General features: G+C 41.3%; 1 protein-coding gene across 1 annotated transcript in view; it reads right to left on the minus strand.

Moving 5' to 3' along the window:
- zfyve26 (zinc finger, FYVE domain containing 26) overlaps nucleotides 1-15,665 on the minus strand; it is a 33,258-nt gene extending 17,593 nt beyond the window's left edge. Inside the window, exons 1-19 of the mRNA XM_044142237.1 lie at nucleotides 15,557-15,665; nucleotides 14,035-14,307; nucleotides 13,019-13,094; nucleotides 12,779-12,865; nucleotides 12,540-12,671; nucleotides 10,456-10,795; nucleotides 6,753-6,877; nucleotides 6,468-6,632; nucleotides 5,838-5,926; nucleotides 5,593-5,744; nucleotides 5,302-5,499; nucleotides 3,848-4,417; nucleotides 3,204-3,368; nucleotides 2,265-2,416; nucleotides 1,924-2,167; nucleotides 1,558-1,821; nucleotides 1,350-1,469; nucleotides 433-603; nucleotides 45-278 (exon numbers count right to left, since the gene is read on the minus strand). Of these exons, the coding sequence (XP_043998172.1) occupies nucleotides 45-278; nucleotides 433-603; nucleotides 1,350-1,469; nucleotides 1,558-1,821; nucleotides 1,924-2,167; nucleotides 2,265-2,416; nucleotides 3,204-3,368; nucleotides 3,848-4,417; nucleotides 5,302-5,499; nucleotides 5,593-5,744; nucleotides 5,838-5,926; nucleotides 6,468-6,632; nucleotides 6,753-6,877; nucleotides 10,456-10,795; nucleotides 12,540-12,671; nucleotides 12,779-12,865; nucleotides 13,019-13,094; nucleotides 14,035-14,261 (3,511 nt within the window). The 5' untranslated portion in view covers nucleotides 14,262-14,307; nucleotides 15,557-15,665. The remainder of the gene's footprint in view (nucleotides 1-44; nucleotides 279-432; nucleotides 604-1,349; nucleotides 1,470-1,557; nucleotides 1,822-1,923; nucleotides 2,168-2,264; nucleotides 2,417-3,203; nucleotides 3,369-3,847; nucleotides 4,418-5,301; nucleotides 5,500-5,592; nucleotides 5,745-5,837; nucleotides 5,927-6,467; nucleotides 6,633-6,752; nucleotides 6,878-10,455; nucleotides 10,796-12,539; nucleotides 12,672-12,778; nucleotides 12,866-13,018; nucleotides 13,095-14,034; nucleotides 14,308-15,556) is intronic.
- Nucleotides 15,666-16,091: the final 426 nt, after the last annotated feature.

Genomic DNA, 16,091 nt, shown 5'->3' on the forward strand with positions numbered 1-16,091 from the left:
ACAGCAGTTGCTCCGGCTGGCAGAAGGAAGTGAGATAATCTTACCCTCTGAAGAGAGGCTCCTGACCAACACAGAGGCCAGTGTGTTGACGTAGTCAAGGAAGCTGCGCACGTAGTCCGGCCTGGCCAGCCCTCCGTCCGGCTCGAAGGGACACAGTTGGTCCAGGGAGCGGAGAAGCTGCTTCATGCCGGAGCGCACGGGGTGAGCGTCCAGCTCGGCCGGCTTCAGACTGGCCTGATCCACCAGCAGGGTCAAAACACCGCTGCCCGCACCGCCCTCTGGCAGCCAAGACATAACCAGCAGAGGCACAGCAGCTCAATGAAAACCGAATCTGACTTCCCATACAAAAAAAAAAAACTAGAAAACAATGGAAAAGCAGCTGACAAACAGGCTCCCTCTGTTGTGTATTATTTGTATGTTCAAACGGCAGACCTGCTCCCTCTGTGGCAGCACTCAGAACCTGCAGCGGGTTCTCCAGACGCTGGGTCAGACCGAGCCGGGCGGCGATGCTCTCTTCGCTCAGAGTCGGGTGGCAACAGAGCAGCACTTCCTGGATGCAGCAGCCAAACGGGCTGGAAAACGCCTGGTCTTCCCCGGCGGCGTCTGTAAACAATGACAGACAAACGCTATCAAAACAACAAAAAAACCCGAAAGAAATTCTGTATAGCCTGTATGTTTTTATTCGGATGCTTTCACACAGACAGCCTGCTGTGATTGTGCTGAGATATTGTGTTTTCCAGGCATACGGTGCTGTTTTACAGCACAATAGATTTACCTCCAATTGTTAAGAAACGCCGTATGTATCAAATATGACTTCTGTAAGTTGCACGACGGAGTATTATTACGAGAACTTTGTTTTTAATTACGAGAACATAGTCATAATATTGGCCGAATGAAGACGCAAGATGTAACGTGAGCAGCTCAGGCTGTGAAATGATAATAATTACTTCATCCTCCTGACATTAAGAGGCTAATCTGTTCAAATTAACCGTTTATTCTTACATTATTTTAGACTTTTTTTTGTGCAACTTTGTTTTATTATTACTACACCTCTATTCTTATAACATCATGACTTTATTCTCAGATTTAAGAAATTGCAAAAGTGTAGCCTGGCCCTAATATTCTGTCATAAAGTTGACTTGAATTCAAAGTCCAAATAAACAGACGATGTAAACAAAAATCTGACATCACTCTGAAGTGCATCGGTGGAAAAAGAAAAAAAACAAAACAACCTGTTTTCCAAAAATTTAATCTTCAAAAAAAAAACAAGAATTTGATTAATCAATACAGTCGATTTATTCCACATTAAGTGTTAAAACTAACATTCACATTTGACTATTTTCATTCACCTGTTTTGCCTGAAGGCTTATGAGTGGCCGAAGGATTCAGGACCTTGCTGATCTGCTGTAAAACCATGGGAAACCCACAGATCCCCTCAGAATGCAGCACTTTACGGTCAATTCTCGTCCCTAGGGAAGAATATGAAAAACATCCAAACTCACTCAAATATTCGACGCGACTACATTCATCTGACGCTGTAATATTTGGGCGTCGCACCGCGAGCTTCGAGGCTGCTGGACAGCCGGCGCTCCGCCGTGTCCAGCAGCTGTCGACAAGTCTTCCAGAGCTGGCAGTGGCAGCAGGCCAGGTCGAACGCCGCCATGGCGGCCGGGCTCAGCTCCTGGAGCAGCGCGTGCAAGAGGCCCGAGGCGTCCGAGGAGCAGCGGCTCAGCCAGTAACCTTCCTCCAAGGAGGGCAGCGGGTGAGCGGGCGTGCTGAGGAGACGATCTGCGATGTCTGAGATGGAGTAAAAAGCAACTCCTGCAGGGGGGGAAACAGCAGGAAGTCACTAAAATGCAGTGGCTAGATACATATTAAACATGTTGGGGAAAAAAAAAAACAACAATCCAATCAATGACAGACCTGCTGCTGCGGCACTACCGATGGCCTGCAGCGTCGACCGACCGCTGCTCCCTAGCCGACTCCTCCCGGCGCCTGGAACTGCCGCCGCCCCCAAACCCTCGGAGGAAGACGAAGAGGAAGACATGGACTGACTTTCCATCTTCTGCTCCACCTGCCCCAACTCCGCCAGGACTTCTCTGTAGCGCTCCATGAAGGCCAGCTCTCCGCAACAGGGCGCCCCCGCCAGGTCGAACACCAACGACACCTGGGAGGCGCGTCGGAGACGCGTTTTAGCTTACGTAAAGTACATGTTACCGTGACGACAGCGACACACTTTCTGGCGGTACTGATTTGACAGAGACCTGGTGCGCCTGCATGAAGTTTCCCCGGCGGATGCAGGAGGTGAGCAGAGATTCTGGAGGAGACAACATGGCGGGCACCAACCAGCTGTGAGGGCCTCCGCACGGGCACAGCTCCAGCTCGGCACAGCCCGCCGCCACCCCGCCGCCGCTGTCTGGCGTCGGAGAGACGAAAATAACGAAACAGATTCAGACCTTTAGCTTCCAAAAAGGCCAAAACTGGAGGATTTTCCTTACAAAATATATAACAATTAATCGAATCAATTGAATTAATCGTGATTAATCGATAACCGAAGTAATCGTCAACTAATTTAGCAATCGATTAATCATTTAATGGCTCATACAAACTCAAAATTAGGAAATAAAAACGCTCTAAGACAAATAATTAGGCCGAAACTAAAATTTTTTTCATACATTTTGAATTCAAGATAAAAAAAAAAGTCTTTTTTTTTTAGTTTTACGAATTGGTTTAACCCAGAATGAGCCCCATACACTGTACTGATGCTAAGTGAAGCAGAAAGGGTTAAAGTATTTATGCTATGTTGTCGCATTTTAGGCAAAATGTTTATTTCCTTATTTAGGAAAAAGGAATTAAATTGTTTATTTGTTTTTTTTTGTTTTACATATTTTTAATACTGTATAAAATAAACTTAAGTGATGAAATGACAAGTCCTCAGATTTTTTTTTTATCCTCATTCTTCTTTAACAGATTACTTGATTAATCCTCAGAATTATAGGTAGATTAATCAATTGCTAAAGTAATTGTTAGTTGCAGCCCTACGCTTGATCATTTTTAGGATATTTCTGACAAAACCCAGACGCTCCTGTGAGAAGAGTTAGGAAATGTGGCAATTTTCCATTTCTGTTCTCCCCAAGTCAATCCTCTGTAGAACCAACGTTCAGCTGAAATTCGTCCCAACCAGCTTGGTTTCTCAGATTTACCCGACGCGCTGGTGCTAACTTCTCCGTTATGTTTCTCTACGGAGGTTTGCCTCTCGGCAGCGTGTCTCGACGTTTTCCTCCTCTTCCTCAGAGTCGACCTTTTCCTGCATCCCAGATTAGCGACAGTGGAACTGTACGTCGACGTCTGCATGGGGCTCTCTGCACCTGCAAGAATATTATCCATTGAAGCTTTCGCAGTCAGCTAAAAGCAGCTCGACAGTGAACTCCCAGGTTACCAACATTAAAATATTCTTGAGATAACAAGTTCATCTCAAGAAACCTATGCAGAAACCTGAGAGAAGGACATGAAGTCAAGAGCGGTCGTACTCCAAAATACTTTTAGGGGAAAACAAGTTAATTTTCCGACGGTTTTCTCGAGATAACGGGATAATTTCCCAATGTTCTCGAGAAAAAGAGTTAATTCCCTGTTTTCTCGAGATAGGTTAATTTCGCGATTATTTTCTTGAATTAATTTTCTGATGCTTTTCTCAAGTAAATAAGTTAATCTCCTATTTTTCCTGAGACAAGAAGTTCATTTCTCCTTGGATGTCTCAAGATAACAAGTTAATCTCCACCAAATGGGAAATTAACTTGTCATCTCTGGACTGCCAGCAGGAAATGAACTCAAATCTTTTAAAGCTCACCGTCTGCGGTGCTCTGGTTGCTGGTGATGATTTGCAGCCTCCACTGGGCCTCCGCGGTGCGCTTAGACAACCTCTGCAGGCGGGCTCCGAACGTCTCGGCCGTCACAGAGCAGCCGAGACTCGCCGCCGCCTTGGCGTCGCGAGGCAGCGCTCTTCCCGCATCCTGTCCCTCCTGCTGACCCACCACACACATGCCCTCCAACCCTTCTTTCAGCAGCTTTAGAAACCCCTCCATCGCAGCGGCGTCCACCAGAAACCCCCTGCAGCCGTGAAGGAAGTGGCCCAGGTCTAGGTGGCCGCCATGGGAACGAAGCTTCTGGTTTTCGGTCTCATCCGAACTGGATTTCCCAGCTTCCACATTTTGATCTGTTGGAATCGATAAGCATTCTGACCGTGTCTCCTGTCCTGCGTTTGGGTCTGAGTTTTTTTGTGCGCGTTGAACAAAGTCAGAGGTGGACAGAAAGAGAAGGGAGAAGATATTCTCCAGGAGCTCCAGGCGGAACATGGCGGGTACGGTCTCCAGGTAGAGCTGGCACTCGGATAAATAGTGCTGAAACATATAATGACAGCCTGGGGAGGAGAAACGGACATCTTTAATCAGACACTGTTCTAATCGAACTGAAACCGCTCGATTTCTCAAAACAGAAAAAAAACACAAATGGAAACCGTCACGGATAACCGCATCTCTATTTGTAGGGTGTTTACACCCCTAACAGTCTGGTAAATTCAGTTTGATTCGGAGCCAAAGTTGCAACGTTTGTTACATTTTTAGCTGGTGAGCTTCACTTTCACACTGCACCAAACCCTTTGAGAAACCTGTTCCCCTCCTCGCCTGTGGGGGGCGCTGCACCAAGACTCACTATAGGGAATGACTCGAAAACCCCTGAAGAAGACATGAGTGCAACTTCCTTCCTTTCAAAACGCAAACAAAAATGGACTAACGTGAGATTTTTAGCGGATGCAGGATGAGCCATCTCTCCCGCCAGCGTTATTCTCTTGTGTTTAGTTTGTTCAAATGCATGTGAATGCCAAGTGGACCGGAAAGCGCTGCAAAAGCAGGAAGCGGACGATATCGCAGGGCATTCTGGGTAAACACTAGCAAAACAAACACACAAATCTGTCTAGCAGGAGAAATGGTTTGTGGTCTTTTACCAACAACGAAAGTGAAATCCTGTAACCGTCAAAACGTGACGCTACTCCATTTTTGCTTCCATTTTGCAAAGAAAAAAATGTAACCTCTTCTTCTGAGGTTTTCGTGTCGCTTCCTTCAGTAGTTCTTGGTGCAGCGCCAAAGGGAGAGAACAGGTTTTTCAGACACGTTGGATTGTTTGACACGGCGCCGCGTGAAAGCGAACCGCAGCAGCTGAGAACGTTTCAAACGTCGCCAATTTTGGTCCCCCAGTACGACCGACTCTAGCAGACCATCAGGTGTGAAAACACCCACAGCCTGCTACCTTCTGAGGAAGCCGAAGTCTTGTTTGTATCCGTCTCAGCTTCTGCGGATTGGTGACGCTGCGTGGACTCGCACTCGGCACAATTCGAGTATTTATGAAAGTTGACACACAGAGCATAGATCGCATACTTCATGGCGCAGAAGCCCTGAAACAGGACAATGTTCCTCTGCACGCCGGCACTTTGACTGACCGCGTTTTCTGCAAGAAAATCAAACCAGGAAACAGAGCGACAATTTAATGTGACGCCGTCGTCTCCGATATTTGCTTGGGAAGAAAATGTACAGCGTAAACCTGTTTGAGGCGAACTTGGCAGTTGCTGTAGTAGATTTAATATCCTGCGTTCTTCGTACTCAGGTAAAGGAGTCAAAGAGTGCAGAATGTAAAGAGATGAGTGATTGTCCAGATTCTGCAGCTGTGCCTGCAGAGCCTCCGTGGATATCCCTCTGCACGCACACACACACACCAAGCATATTACTTATGAAATTTTTATTTAAAATCTATAAGAACCTTTTAAAAAAGAGAAACAAGGAGCTTACGGATTGTTGTTTTTGCACCACTCGAGAATTCCCAGTTGGGACGACAAAAGGTTACAAAAGTCCTGAAGAACCAAGTCATTGGCTGAACTCTGGGGGGGGAAAAAAAGAATTGAAAACATAAACAATGCATTCGCAAAGCATTAACGACAAAGTGGAAAACATAAAATATGATGGTCAGTGAGTTCAGATTTGTGTTGGAAAGCAGGGATGGGCAGAGAATCAAGGAGCATTAAAGTTTATCAACATTTTCAGTAACACTTTATTTGAAGGGGTGTCCAGAAGACTGACATAATACTCATAAATATGATAAAGCACCAGCTATGAAGATGAACGAGTCTTTGTGAATGGTTATGACTGTTACCATGAAGAGTCATTCAGTAAACAATGACATTTTTAATGCAAAGTCCATTAACTTTGCATTAAAAGTGTCATTTTTTTACCAAATAATGCAAAGTTGACACTTTCAGTTAACTTTTAATGCAACTTTTAGCGTATCATGCTATTAATTGCTTTATTGCTTAGCATTGTTACAACAGTAACAGTCAGCATATTAGATTAGCGGATCCCGCCTCTGAAAGGTGGAGCAGAATAAAGTGGCCGTATGAACAGGTGGGTGGCGCTGGTTTTCACCTGCTCCTTGTGAAGGACGTTCACAAGCGCTTGAGCGGCGTCGAGGCCGCGGCACTGACTCCATCCCAGCAGCAGCAGCAGACGAGACAAAGGCCGAAACTCCAGCCGCAGTAAATCCTTCAGCCCATCGTATTCCTCGTGTTTCATCAGGTCGAGCCCCGTGACCTTCAGGACAGAAACACTCCGACGTTGCATGGCTGAATTCCATCACGTACGCTTTCTAATCAAATTCACGTCATCTTTTTTTTTTTTTATGAAAAAATGAATCCCTTTCTGGCATCTTACCAAAACCTGCTCGAGGAAATGCTTCCCACTACTAAGGCACTCAAAGAAGATGGTCCTCCAAGCAGAAGGACGATCGATTTGGCAACACAAGCTGAGGGCGAGCTTCTCGGCTTCAGGTAGGTCCACTGGAAAGGGGGAAAAGACAAAAAAAAAAAAAAAGGAGGAAATTTGAATTTTTGAATTACAATTTTTGTATTTTCATTTGCTGTGATTATAACAGCGCTGCAGCTCAATAAAAGCTAACATAAAATTCTAGTTTCATCAAAGTTACACTGCAGAAGTCAGCTAATGGAGTTTCCTCATTGGACACTTCTCTCTTTGGAGTGGCACTAAATTACACATCGGTGCAGCTTTTAAAGATAAGAGGCAGTTCTTCCTCTTTTCTTCTGTCGCTTCATCGCAAAATAAAACCCACTGCTAACATCAACGGTGGGCAATACAAGTTTTGCATTTGGTCACAATGTTCTGAGCAAAAGTGACGATTAAAGGATATTTGCGAGTTCATACAAACAAACTCTGATGCTGGATGTAGGCTTGAGTTTAAAAAGACGGTCAAGCAATCGGGAGACCATCGTACTGATTACAGAGCAAATCTGCCTTCGCAAATGTAGGCAACCGCCTTCTCTGTACGGTACGCCTGAAGTGCCAAGAAAGGACAGATAAATTTGAAAAAAAGAACGTTTTACAGCTTCGCTCTTTTTGTTTTCAAGTTTTAATCATATTTTTGAATTTACTGATGTTGCTATTGAACAAAAGGTGGATAAAATTGTGAAAATGGCAATTTGAGACAATTCCACACAGTTTTAAAGATTTTTCAGACATCACCAAGTAGAATTTATAACTTTCACAATAAATCAACAATCTTTGGACTAAAAAGAAAAAAAAATCAAAAATCAAAAACATTTTTCACAATAACAATAAACGACACGATAAATGCCTATTCTTACACCAGGAAAATTTTTTACATTTTGCTACACATAATCAATTCGATTCAGATGTGGACTTTGACTGGGCCATTGTGAAACATGAACATCCTTATTTATGAGCATAAACCAGTTCTGTCTGTCTGTCTGTCTGTCTGTTCTGGGCTGCTGTCCTGCTGGAAGATCAGACTGTGAAGGATTTTCCTCCAACTATCGACAATCAAAGCTGACCAGATATTGTCAACTTTGAATCTCTCTGAGTGGATTTTTTTTTTTTTTTGCAAAGTACTTTGAGCCATTTGTTGTAAATTGGAAAAAATGAGAATAAAAATTAAAATGGACTGAATTCTATGGAGGCCTCAATGATATTTTACAGAAGATTACTGATCAATGTTCTGTAAGATATCCATAACTTTGAAAGTAGAGTTATGGAAAAAATGTCAAATTTTTTCTTTTTAATTCATAAAATGTTCAAATTGAAGTCTGTCACGAGTCATTTAGGGCACATGACAAACATGTGGGAGAACACGATCTGGTCAGACGGGACAAAATTTTGACTTTTGACCTTTATTCTCTAAGTAAATGCAAAAGGCTGTTAAAAAAATAGTTTTGTTTTTATTTTATGACCACACTGCTGTTTGGCAAGGCTCCCTATAAACTAGAGCAAACGTTTATGTTCATCAGATTTAGAGAACAGATAATTGGACAAATTAAGACAAAAGAAGGAACAAAATGGAGCTGGAGCTGCCAGATTTTCTAACACCAGTTTAAATGTGGTAAAGCTGTAAGGCAAAAGCAGAAGTGTGATTAAAAAGGGGAAAAGAGGAAATCTACTTTTCATCTTGCTAAAAGGAAAACCTATTTTAAAGCTTCAACTGTTTCCTACTTTTAGCACGAGGTCTTATTTTGTTCTTTAAATTGAGAAAATGTAAGAAACGTCCAAACTGACTGAGCTTTTTCTGCTAAACATGATTACTGAAATGGCCAAAATAATTGTGGTCATAACTTTTTAAATGATCAAGCGTTACTTTCCCACACAAAAGGAACTGACTTATTCAGTCATGTGGCTTTGTCTGGGAACGAGTTGGTCAAATAAAATGACACGAAAACCGTCGCCGAGGAAATCACATCTTCAGCCCCGTTTCTACAGTTCAGGCCTTTTTCAAAGCCCAGATCCAGAGAGAATGAGAAGTCAGACTGCTTCCTGTCTGCAATGCAGAAAGCGTGGACACAATTAGAGGATTGGAAAAATGGAAACGTTAAGTGGGGTTTTTACACCAAATTTGAGGTTTTCCAACAATCTAAATACTCTCTGTATGCGTACATGAGGCAGTAATTGATCAAAAAAACATCTAATCAACAGATCCTCACATTTTTCCTGCCAATTGAGAGTTCATTGTCAACTTTCTCCAAAAATGGCAAGAAATACAGGATCTCATATCTATATTTTTGTGTGTAAATGCTGTAAGTCTCATTTACAGACGAGAGTCTGAGGTTTAGTTATGTCAGAGTCTGCTTATACTCAGATACTCAAATCCTTTAAAGTGTTTGTGTCTGCTTGTTATGTTTTCTTCTTATGTGTGAAGACTTTGTAAGGAGTTTAATGAGAAGCAAAATTCCTTGAAAATATTCAGAAAGTAGCAAAATTTAAAAAAAAAAGCAGAAAATCACCAATACGGCAGCAAAATTATGGCGAGATTGATTTATAAATAAATGTAAAGTCGGTTCCAAATGGGGGCCTCAGAGTAAAGTGGGCTTAAATGCGTGTATACGACACAAAGACTTTGATTTTTATTTGCAAAAAAAAGAAAACATTAGAAAAACACGTCTTTTTTCTTTCTACTTCAGAATTTTGCATTACTTTGTGTTGGTCTGTGATATAAAATCCCAATGAAATGCACTAAAATTCACAATTTCATAGTGGAAAGCGGAGGAAAGGCTCCAAATGTGCAAATAATTTTGGAAAGCAGTCCATCTAAAACATCACATCAAAGTTTATCAAGGACGTTTGTTTACTTTAGCCGTACACTGGATTTACAAGCACTTCTTTTCCAAGAGCGAAATTTAATTTTAAGTAATGTTTACAAACAAGGCAAGAATGGGAGTCGCTTGACCAAGGATCATGGGACCTGAGTGAAACATGATCATAATAATTATCTGAGCTCATGACGTCTAATTTAATCAAGTCAATCCTGTTTTTTTTTTCAAAACATAACCAAGCTGTTATGTTTTGAAGCTGTTATTATTAAGAAAACCATTAGTGGGTAAAAATCGTGCTTTTGGTAGACTTTATTTACTTTTATTTATTATTGGTATCGGTCCGGTTAAATAATTAAATAATCTGTCAGAAACTGCGTTACAAATCTGCGCAAAATTTTGTCGATATTCCGCTAATGTCAAAAAATCCGCCCGCAGGTTTGTGGTGCTCCATTTAAATAACAAATGCAATTAAAATCACATGTGAATACGTTTGTTCAAGTGATTAGTTGTAAAAAAAAAAAATCAACATCCTGCAACCACTTCCTGTCGTCCTCTTTGTCGTTTCCACCAGCAGTAACATCCGGTTGTTGATCACGTGACTCGCGCGATGGGGAGTAAGAGTATCCGTTGCAGCTTTAGAAGTACACTAATTTCAAGATGGCCGAAAAAATCCACCTCATTCTAACGCTAAAACCTATCTAAAAACTTTTGGGCATTTATTTACGCAATTCCATTTTGCTCAGTTTTAAGCTCGGCGTAAATGCTTTCCGGTGCTTCTCGCTTCATGCCTCACAACCCACCTTGCGTTTCAGGCGCATTTCTCAGCAGGTGGTCTCTCTCCAGCCGCTGGGCGGTGGAGCAGTACATCGAGACGAGCGCGTCGCATCGAGGCCGCAGCAAGCAGCCCAGGATCCTCTCCTCCCGCAGAGGGCCGCCTCGGGCCGACCACAGCGCTTCGCACAGCGCCTCCAACTGCGGCGCGCCTCGGTCGGAGCTCCACGGCATGAGAGCCAGGACGGAGTAGATCTCCTCCACCCACTGCTCCACCCTCTCCGGGCTCCGCTCGGGGCTTCCCAGCTTCCTCATGAGGTGCTGAATGAATTTGTGCTGCAGGGCCCGGCCTTCACTGCTTGACTGATCCTGCAGGAGACGGGAGGAAAATTATTAATTGGATATGCACGTTACACCGTTGAACGCGGCGGTGGAAGAATGGCTGGTTTGTTGTTTGTTTACTGACTTTGACTGGGCCACTGCCACAAAAGAATATGGCTGAAAGCAAAGCAGCTATGTACACTTCCATTATGATTACATTATGTTGTAATTATAATGTAGTTTATAATTACACTAAAGTAATTATAAATTACCAAATGCTGACTAATGTGCACTGTCCTAATGAAATAAATGAAATATGCTTCAGATTGAATCATTTCACTGGAGCTCTAGCAGGAAGTCTAATCTTGTCCTAATCAGATGCAAACTTCCCGCCACAATCTTTAATCTTTTGCAGCCTCTTTCAGGACCGTTCTGTATCTAGGTTACAAGACCACAAAAGAACCATTTTGTAAAATGTTAAGGATGCATTTAGGTGTGATGTGCAATGTTGGATTTGTTTGTTTTTTTTTCAAATCACACATGGTATTTTGAATCCAGACCAAGAAACTTCAACTTTGGTCTCATCTAACCCAACTTCCTTCTTTCACAGGTTATGGTTTCCCCTCCTTGTGACAAACTTTAAACTGGATTTCTTGAGGTTTTCCTTCAACAAGTGATTTCTTCCTGCCACTGTTTCATGAAGGCCAAGCATTAAAAAGTACTGAGCTTTGTCTCTCTCTTGGCGCTGATAACCCACATTAACTCTGTGTGGTGATCAGCCCTTTGAGTCAAACTCTCTCACTGTGAAACAGCCGTGAGAAGGTCTCTCGTCATGATCTTAAATCTATCGTCTGTGGTTGTTCACTCAGAGTGTTTTCACACCCGATAGTCCGGTAGGCTCGATTGTATTTGCGTCTCCGTAAAACAACCCAAACTACTTGAAAAACTTGTTCACCTCCTCGCCTGTGGGGGCAGTGCACCAAGAACCACAGAGAGAAACAACACAAAACCCTGAGAAGAAGACATGAGCGCAACTTTCTTCCTTGCAAAATACAAACAAAATGGAGCGGTGTCGGGTTTTAGTGGTTGTAGGATTCTTCTTTGTCACTGGAGAAAGACCACAAGTCGTTTCTCCCGCTAGCGCTAGATACGCATGTTTGTTTTGGTTGCATTTACCCAGAATGCCCTGCGCGATAGTCAGCATCCATATATGCATTCGAATAGCAACAGGGTTCACTTTAACCGAACTGAGACCTTGGTTTTTAGGAGGACCAGCGTCAAAGCACACACTGATGAACTTTATGTAGTAACTAGCTGACGATGTCAGTGTTTTATGTTTAGAGGGATCAGGTTGAAAAGGGGGCTTAATACAAATGTATGCAACATCCCTCCCAAATTCATTTGTAAAGGATTTTCAATTTACAATCAGGAGCCACTATCTATTGGTTTTAATTCAATAAATTTGGATAAAATAAAAAATGTGCGCCTATACTCAGAGGGGCGTGAATGTTCTCTGCCAGGCATGGAAAGGACAGTTGAAAAGCGACATTTATGAAGCACATATTTTGGTTAGTTTGAGTGAAAACCGTGTTTAAAAATCAGCTTCAAATTCTCAAGGTTCTATTTCTGTACTTACAGCTAACCTCCACTTATCAAAAGCGAAATATTGGATTTATCTAGTGGTTTAGACTATATCTACTCACCGTTAATGCAACATCCTGTGGTACAAATGTTACGCAGTCAACTAATCTACTGACTGACTGCAAATACAAACCCTAAACTTTGACTTCACCTGTATGAAATGGGCCAAAGTCTGGGCAAGTCTGGGTTTCTTCTTCTCCAGTAGAGTCTGAAGGCAAGACTCAACAGCAGCAAGGGACGCCTGTTCCTCCGACTGGGATCCCAAAAACGCCTGATGCAATTCCTGCCAAAAACCAAACCACAGACGAGCGTTTATTTTTATTGTTAGAGTCACGTCTCCTTTTTTTTTTTTACTTTGCCACATTTACAGCCAGGATGTAAGAAGAAAACCTTGAGATCAGCCTCCGGTATGCCCTCTGACCCCAGTTGCTCCAGGAGGAGCAGAAACTCCAGCTCGCGTTTGACGTGAGGAGGAACCTGGAGAAGGAAGCCGCAAAGCTGAGACCCGGTTTTCACCTTGCAAGGTTGATATTAAAACTAAGGGTGTCGACGAAAAGGACAAGAAGCAGTCCGGGACTGGGGTTAAGAAGAAAGGCAGACGTTAAACGTTTCGGAGTTTCGCAGGTTTACCTGATCTTGAGTCCATCTCTCCAAGACCTGCAGCCAGAACCAGGCCAGTTTGTGCGGACTGCCAGCAGAACCCCATCTACAAAATTCCCAGAGTTCAGCAAGAAGAAACGAGGTATGTATACATATACTGCTGAAACCAGATATCATCGAGCACTGCATAAGAAAACATGTTGTTGTTTTTTAAGTCGGGCATTAAATTAGACAAAACTTTTCTTGTGGTAGGATTAAGAAATATCTCAATTTGCTAAATGGAAGATAAGAGAGAATTTAATTTTTTTAAATTAAATATGTTCTACTCTTCACACACACACCTTTGTAGTTTTACCCATAGACTTTCAAGAAAGCTGAGATGTTTGTTCACACATGGACTTTGTTGTCCTTGACACCAAATTGTAGCTTATTTGGTGCTCAGCACTCATTGAGACCCATGTGTGTCCAAACTTTAACCTCCTGACAAAGCCTGTCACAATAAGCGATTAATCAGTTAATCACATGACAAATTAAAATGAGCTAGACAATTTATCTTCTGATGATTAATATTTTTTGAAGGGCAATTTTGTTTAAAGAGACTTCATGATCCATTTTATTCATGGTTTCAGTTGTGTGTGTGTGTGTGTATTATTTAAAATATTTGAGAATATATTTATAAATATATCATAAACTAACGATATTATTGTTTATCGCAATAACTACTGGGGCGATTTATCGTCCAGCAAAAGCTAACGTCTGATTGGTGAAGTGCCCCTGGTCAATTTTGCACGATGCTGCCATCACCGAAGTAACAACAATTTTAGAGAACTGAAAAAAGCCATAAAAATAATCTGAAAATATATATTTTTTAAATCTCACTCTATTCTGGTGTTTAGCGAAAGAACTAACAATTCTGGTGATCCAAACTGACCTAAAACACAAAGTCTAATCTGAATTAATGAAGAAGAAAAAAAACACATGTCTTTTTATGCGGCATTTGTAAAATATTTGGACTGAACGCTGTTTTAATCCTCCAGGCGACTCACTTTAAACTGTAAGGGTGGCAGATGATAGCTCTGATTATCTTTCGCACTTTTTCAGAGAGTTCCCCCTGAGAGCTGACCAGCTGGGGAACACAGGCGCTCGCCAGCTGCCACTCTCCGTGCTGCAGGCACCTCTTGAAGTGCTCAAAGAGGTCGCGAAGCGAGACCTCCGCCTCACGGCCGAAGGGATAAGCGGCGGCCTCCGCCGTGACGGGCCTCGGCTCGGACATCACAGCTGGGAGGTCACGCCGAGCAGCACCTTTGACCTGTCATCACCTGACGCAGAAACAAATCAGAGTTTATGCAAAAGAAAATGTCTTAAAAACTGTTATTTCACACTATACATGGTGTAAAACACAAATAAGTCTATGATGCTGAAAGTTTTTCTCATAAAACATCTATAACTTGTGGGGGTTTGCTGAACGTATGAAGTGCCTTGAAAAAATTTTTTATTCTCAATAAAACTTTTCACTTTATTTTTTTCTTTTCTTTTTTTTTTTTTACACATTACGCAACCGCAGTTTTTATGCAACAGACCAACACAGAGTGGTGTTGTAATTATAAAATGGAAGTACAAAGATTTATTGATTTCAGCAGAATTCCTTTTGTTTACAATGAAACATCTGAAAATGCCTGCTTGTGGAGAGTGTCTGTTAACATCCAGATTTCCAACTGCATTTATGGCTTGACTATTCTGAGTTATTAATATGCTTTTATGCACATGCAGCATTTGGCACATCGCCCATGAATTTCTATTCTGATGTCCTATGACTCACCTAATTTGTGAGTCGAAACTGCTCATCAAGAGCAAGATGCACTGGAGTTTGTTATAGCGTGACAAAATGTTACAAAGTTGAAGTGGATAAATGAATATTTTTGAAACTCACTAGTCAAGAACATTAGAAATCAGGTTTTGTTTAGAGGATTTGCTTATTTTTGCAATACTTTAGATTTACAGTAAGACTATTTCTGACATACCCTCTCTCTCAAGAAAAATGTAAAGTCTTAATTCATATTTAAAGCGAAACTGAGACTAGTGACAACATACAGTTTAGTGTGATTTAACTGGTTTACAGTTGTGTTCAATTTGTACAGAAGTAGGGGAAAAGTTATTTCAGCAATACCGTTTTAAGTTTGTACTTTTAGAAACGTGTTTTTAAACGTGACAAAAAAAATTCCCCCTTATGATCACCAAAATCTGCACCCAACAGAGGTGAGATTTTATCAGTGCAAACAAACCACAACATGAACATAAAAAAAGACCCGAAATGAAACTCGACTGCTTTAAAAACGAAACGTTGCTTTCTCAGTTACACTTTCAAAAAGGCTGACCTCTCTCATAATTGCCATTCGGCTTCCATTTGATTTGACAGCTAACCCTCAATCTGCCTAACATTAGCTCCTCATGTCTTAAATTGAACTGAAACCTTACTACCGTAAAAGTCAGTCGGGGAAGCTCGGTCTTCACATATAACATATAACATATTTAGAAATTTTCCAGTAAAACAAAAACGCAATAACTTACTCATTTCTCTGACAGAACCCCGGTTAGTTTAACCTACGAAGCAAAGCTTTTCTCAACATGTTATGCTAGCTGCATAACGGAGGTCATGTGACAAACATCAGCTGATTCTCCGCCGCTGGTTGGTCAAAGGTGGAGAGGAGGAGGGCGTTAATGTTGCCTTCGGGTGTATCCGGAAAATACAGTCACTTTGACGCTTGCGTTGAGTAATGAATATTTATTTTAAATATTTATGTTTGAGTAAGTTCTACTTATATGAACCAAATGTAATAATAATAATAATAATAATAATAATAATAATAATAATAATAATAATAATAATAATAATAATAATAATAATAATAATAATAATAATAATAATAAATATTTATAATTATTATCATCATTATTATTACATTAAAAGTGATCATTTATTCTAATTTGCAATAATGTTGACAACTTAATAAATTAATTTCTTCATTAATTTATTACTTGAATCTGTATTTTTTAAGAATTATTATAGTTAATAATAATAATTTATATTATTATTTATATTCAA

This window comes from Gambusia affinis, linkage group LG16 (genome assembly GCF_019740435.1).
Source record: "Gambusia affinis linkage group LG16, SWU_Gaff_1.0, whole genome shotgun sequence".
Classification (NCBI taxonomy): domain Eukaryota; kingdom Metazoa; phylum Chordata; class Actinopteri; order Cyprinodontiformes; family Poeciliidae; genus Gambusia; species Gambusia affinis.